General features: G+C 34.3%; 1 protein-coding gene across 5 annotated transcripts; it reads right to left on the reverse strand.

The window, feature by feature from the left end:
* Window positions 1-606: 606 nt before the first annotated feature.
* LOC133679908 (methyl-CpG-binding domain-containing protein 7-like) lies at window positions 607-4,388 on the reverse strand. 5 transcript variants are annotated; one of them, XM_062102639.1, is made up of 5 exons: window positions 4,051-4,384; window positions 2,645-2,752; window positions 1,415-1,537; window positions 929-1,163; window positions 607-852 (listed from the first exon to the last, which is right to left on the reverse strand). In XM_062102639.1, the coding sequence occupies exons 1-4, from the start codon at window positions 4,195-4,197 to the stop codon at window positions 945-947; spliced, it is 597 nt and encodes a 198-aa protein (XP_061958623.1). In that variant the 5' UTR covers window positions 4,198-4,384; the 3' UTR covers window positions 607-852; window positions 929-944. The 5 variants fall into 5 exon arrangements, with proteins under 5 accessions (XP_061958623.1, XP_061958622.1, XP_061958624.1 ...); XM_062102638.1 differs by having other exon boundaries at window positions 607-1,163; window positions 4,051-4,382; XM_062102640.1 differs by lacking the exon at window positions 4,051-4,384 and adding an exon at window positions 2,358-2,472 and having other exon boundaries at window positions 607-1,163; window positions 2,645-2,745.
* Between the last annotated feature and the right edge of the window lie 259 nt (window positions 4,389-4,647).

Here is a 4,647-nt window from a genome sequence, read left to right on the forward strand (position 1 = left end):
GTTATTTCATTAAATGCAATTCAATTTTAACTTATTTTCAAACAATTTTATATACATATAATGTTATATAATGTTAGCAATGACTCTTTTTTCACTCAATGTATTTTACTATAATTTTCTTCTCTTAAAGTTTAATCAAAATTCATTATAATTAAATTCACTGTCATTTATGATTATTTTCTCTTAAAATTTAGTCAAAATTCATTATAATCAAATAATTATATTATATTAAAATATTTTTCCATTAGACATTTATTTTCAGATAAGATTATATCACTTTTTTTTTATAATATTAGTGAACATTTCATTGATTATTATATAAGAACCTATAAATTTATTAAATATTATTATTATTATTGAAACTTACTTCTCATATGATACTAAATCTTTTATTTTTTTATAAAAAAAAAACTTGATAAAAAATATTTTTATTTAAAAATACATATAATTTTCAATTTATTTTATTAAATATACTCATCAACTCTTCAATTCATAATTAGGTTTTTTCATGATATTAAAAAACCACATTAACAACACCTACCTCACATTGTTTTCGTTAAAAATTAACTTTTAATCCTGCCGCAGCAGACAGCTACATAAGTTGGCTAGTCTGAGAATCGAGAATAGATTTCTTTGTTTTTGTCCTTTTTCCCCTAAATCTGCACATGTTACTACAGTAACTGTGATACATGGATCCACAGATCATCAACTCCCTTCCTAACACAAGAAAAAGTTACGGAATCTCATATAACTACAACCATTCAACACTCCAAATGGACAAACTCTAACCCTTTCAGACTGTGAATTTCCAAGCTGTTCCACTAGCATACTGTCAGCTGTCCGTCAGCACATCTTTAATTAACCTGTATCAGTTCAAAAGCCATGGAGCTGATACTGCACAAACCCAGCTATTGTAGGGAGAAGTTACCTGGAACCTCAGAACATTAAAGTCTGTCAATGATGGAGAACACAAATGTCTCGGACCACTTTTGCTTTATGAATTCCGGGACCAGAGAATCGTCCATGAAAGGATTCCATACAATTCCACCAGGACCACTGAGGACCCATTTTATTTTGGCTGGAATGCTGGAGGCATCTAGCATTGAAGTTTCAACCTTCTTCCTAGAAACATGTTCCTTCTGAGAACTGGAGCTTCTGGAAGGCTGCAAATCACGTATGAACAACCAATGCTTATTTATATCACGAGTTCAGATTCTAAATTATAAGCTCTACAAAAAATGGAGAAGGTTTCAATGTCTTGGGCATGGTATGATGGCTGTCAGTAAATTTATTAGATTCTCAGAACCAGAATTATGCCAATCAAGCACAACATGACAATCTCCAAAAGAATCTTCAACTTTCAGTGATACAACCACATTAATATCATCTGTAAAATAAGTCATACTTTACTCACAATAAAATTATCTCCTGCTTTTAGTGCTTCCAGTGTAGCTAAGTGCTCTTTACCTTCAGTAAGGTATTTCTCAACAGACCTCGGGGAACGGAATCGCTTCCCAGTTTCCGGCTCAAAGTAGTGCTGCACAACGAAGTAGCATTTTTCATGATTCTTACTTCCATATGCAATTCAGAGGAAATACAGAACTCTGCAACTTCCACTAAGAAAAATCTACTTCGCCATATCAATAGAAGAATTGACAAATACACAGGAACTCAACTTACAAAACTCTGTATTCAGACAGACAACCACCAACCAAAAGTACATCTCTATTGTGGAGGGTGGTGTAATAAGTTTGAAAAGAGCATATTCAGTACTGGAGCAAAAAACTACCTCTGCGCACTTGATAATTATTTAACACCTCAGTGGATATTTTTACTACATGCATCTATGATCAAGAATCAAAAGGACCAAAGTCTCAAGAGAAGCAATCAATTAAACCAAGACGAGAAATTTAAGATAACAAGACTATGAGAAACTGGTAATGTAGAGATAAGAAATCAATCTGTTTTATTCAACATCATACCCATTGTTACATCATGAATCAGCTTTGTACTCAGCATGAAGAACCAAATAACAAACTTAACAACCTAAAAACATGGAACTCATAGAAGTAATGAGAATAACTGCCACATCATGATAACAATTTGTTATTCATCTTGCCAAAAAGCATCCAAACAGTTTCAGGAACTTCTTCCAAGTTTTCTTGTAACATTTAACTTTATTGGGTGGATATTGAAGTTCTGGAGCTTGACTACCACCAATCATCAACAAAGATTTTCAGTTTATGCACACTGTTTTAACCCGGAATTCACCAATAGCTTTAACAAGAACATATCAAGATGCCCTTAGCAACAAAGATATGGACTGAAGAAGCAAAAGGTAGGGTCCAAAACAGTACCTTGTCAATAATACCTGCATAATCCATGTTCTTGCGTGGCTTTTTCTCAACAATCCAACCATTAGGCAGATCGAACAATGAGCGGCTTTTGAAAATGTATGGATCGATTTGTATCCTGTTTATCTTTCTTGCTTATTTAATGCTAATGGTCCAATCTAATTCAGACTAAATAGGAAACAAAAAGTCCTCTGACATTCAAAAACAAAGTTCCTCTGAAATTTAAAAAACCTTAAGTCCTGAGTTACTGATACTCCACAACAGTAAAGTAAGGAAATATTAGAACTCACATTTTTTTTATTGCCAGGTTTAGCACTCTTGGATGTTTCTCCACTCATGTGTTTCTGAATAGATATCAGCGAACAAAATCGCTGTCCAGTCCCAGACTCATAGTGATACTGCATATTAAGATGAAAGTTACACTAGTTCAATGAAGATGTCTTGCCGTTAGAACAAAGTTCAATGAAGTAATCTTCTGTCATGACGAATACATGCATTTTAAGCAGTATTATAGCGGTAATAGCTAACAATTAAAGCAGCTTAGCTTCAAAATTGAGAAATATATCAATGAAAGGAGACATAGCATAAGAAGTTTCATTGCAAACGACATTGAAATATAAGAGCTAAATGATAAAAGACAGGACAGATCAGTCTGATGGAAAATTGAGTCCATTATGGATCAAAATGACCATGCAGGTGTCATATTATAATCAGGATTGCAAGGGCTTCAATTATCTGAAATCCAAGGTGCAATTTTAACAAGAGTTTTAGTTACCTAGTCATTGTGCCCTCCAACAAATGTATGTATAATGCCTTGAGGTCAGTATTTAAATGGAGTGAGTATATATGTGTTAACAAAAATGGTGCACTGAGTGAAGGCTGCCATTTCATCGACCCAACTAATCTGTGGGTGGCATTGTGCATATGGATTTAAGATTGATGCATTCATTTGGTGCATTGATTTGAAAAACGGTACTGTTGCTCTTGAATCATTGTTTCATGGAGTTCTCTAAGATTTGAGACAATATAGTAATGGGGAACCGCATTGGCATTATTAAAAAGGCTTCATTTTGTGCCTTCATGCCAGAAAACAAGAAAAGCATCATCAGCATTTTGATGCTTTACTAATTTACCATTAGAAACTGCGGAAACTCCAAAAGGGTACTAATCGTTGTTTGGACTATGGTGTTCGAGACCAAGTTTGGTGAGATACCGTGTTGCTCTCCACACCCCGGTCCCCGAAACAGTACCCAAGTTTTCCCAGCCTATACTCATCATTTTCAAGTTAACGAGAAACTCAAATCCTCGAGAAGTCCAAATCGCAACCCGTATATCAATTCAAATACTGGCGCACACCAGGCAACACGGCACCACCATAACCATCCACGTTTGCTTAAACACTTCCTATTGGCGTGAAGTTAAAAATAATAAATATATTTTTGAAATTTTCACTATGTTTGCTAATGCTACTTCGTCGGAAAAATTTTGGGTATAAAGGAGAAGTTCGAACCTAAGACAACTAGACCTCACAGGCGATGGGGAAATGGGTGGCGCTTAAAGACCGGATCACCAATGCATGCATTAATGTAAACACAAATGTAGAAGTACTTCGTTCACACTATCTATGGTAAGCAAAAGCACGGCAAAAGAGAAGGTCGGTATACTTTGAATTGGTGAAAGGAAAACAATCAATCACCTTGTCGTTATGGCTACGGCGGTTGCCGCGTTTGCTGCGGCAGCGTCGCACGACGACCCAATCATTTGGGAGTTTGAATTGGTGGTAAAGGGTGGTTGATACCTGTAATTCGTTATTTTGATTTTGGGACGAGATTTTCGCGTCCATTGAGTACTCTTGGTGGAAGCTATCTGATTTTGATAAGAAAAGCTTTTGAGGAAATATTTACTTGGGGCTTCAAGATTTTAAGATTGTGTGTGTGAGAGAGTGATTTTGGGTTTCTCATGGATTTTGTCTTGAACTTTTCTATTTGTCACTTCTTCGAGCAGTTTCCATCTTGTCTTTTATAGCACTGATCCATAGTATCATTGCGGTTGCTGCGTTGCGGGTCGAAGAAAAAATTCCGAGCACTACTAATATATTTTCCAACAAAAAAAAATTATTCATAGATTTAAAATATAATATATATTACACGGTATTTAAAAAAAATACAACAGTACTTGATTTGCAACTTAAATTATGATAGAGTGATAATTCTATAAAAAATAAATTATTAAAATTATTTTTCATTAATTTAATATTAAATAATAAATTTTAAAAAAATATATTAATTAAAAA

The sequence above is a fragment of the Populus nigra genome, chromosome 19 (genome assembly GCF_951802175.1).
Source record: "Populus nigra chromosome 19, ddPopNigr1.1, whole genome shotgun sequence".
Taxonomy (NCBI): domain Eukaryota; kingdom Viridiplantae; phylum Streptophyta; class Magnoliopsida; order Malpighiales; family Salicaceae; genus Populus; species Populus nigra.

Bases quoted from the DNA above. Each gene is read 5' to 3' on its own strand.
- LOC133679908 (XM_062102639.1), bottom strand. From the start codon at position 4,197: ATGGACGCGAAAATCTCGTCCCAAAATCAAAATAACGAATTACAGGTA. The intron at 2,753-4,050 runs GTGATTGATTGT...CTTAATATGCAG, and splicing joins GCCGTAGCCATAACGACAAG to TATCACTATGAGTCTGGGAC. The intron at 1,538-2,644 runs GTGAGTTCTAAT...TTCGTTGTGCAG, and splicing joins AACCTGGCAATAAAAAAAAT to CACTACTTTGAGCCGGAAAC.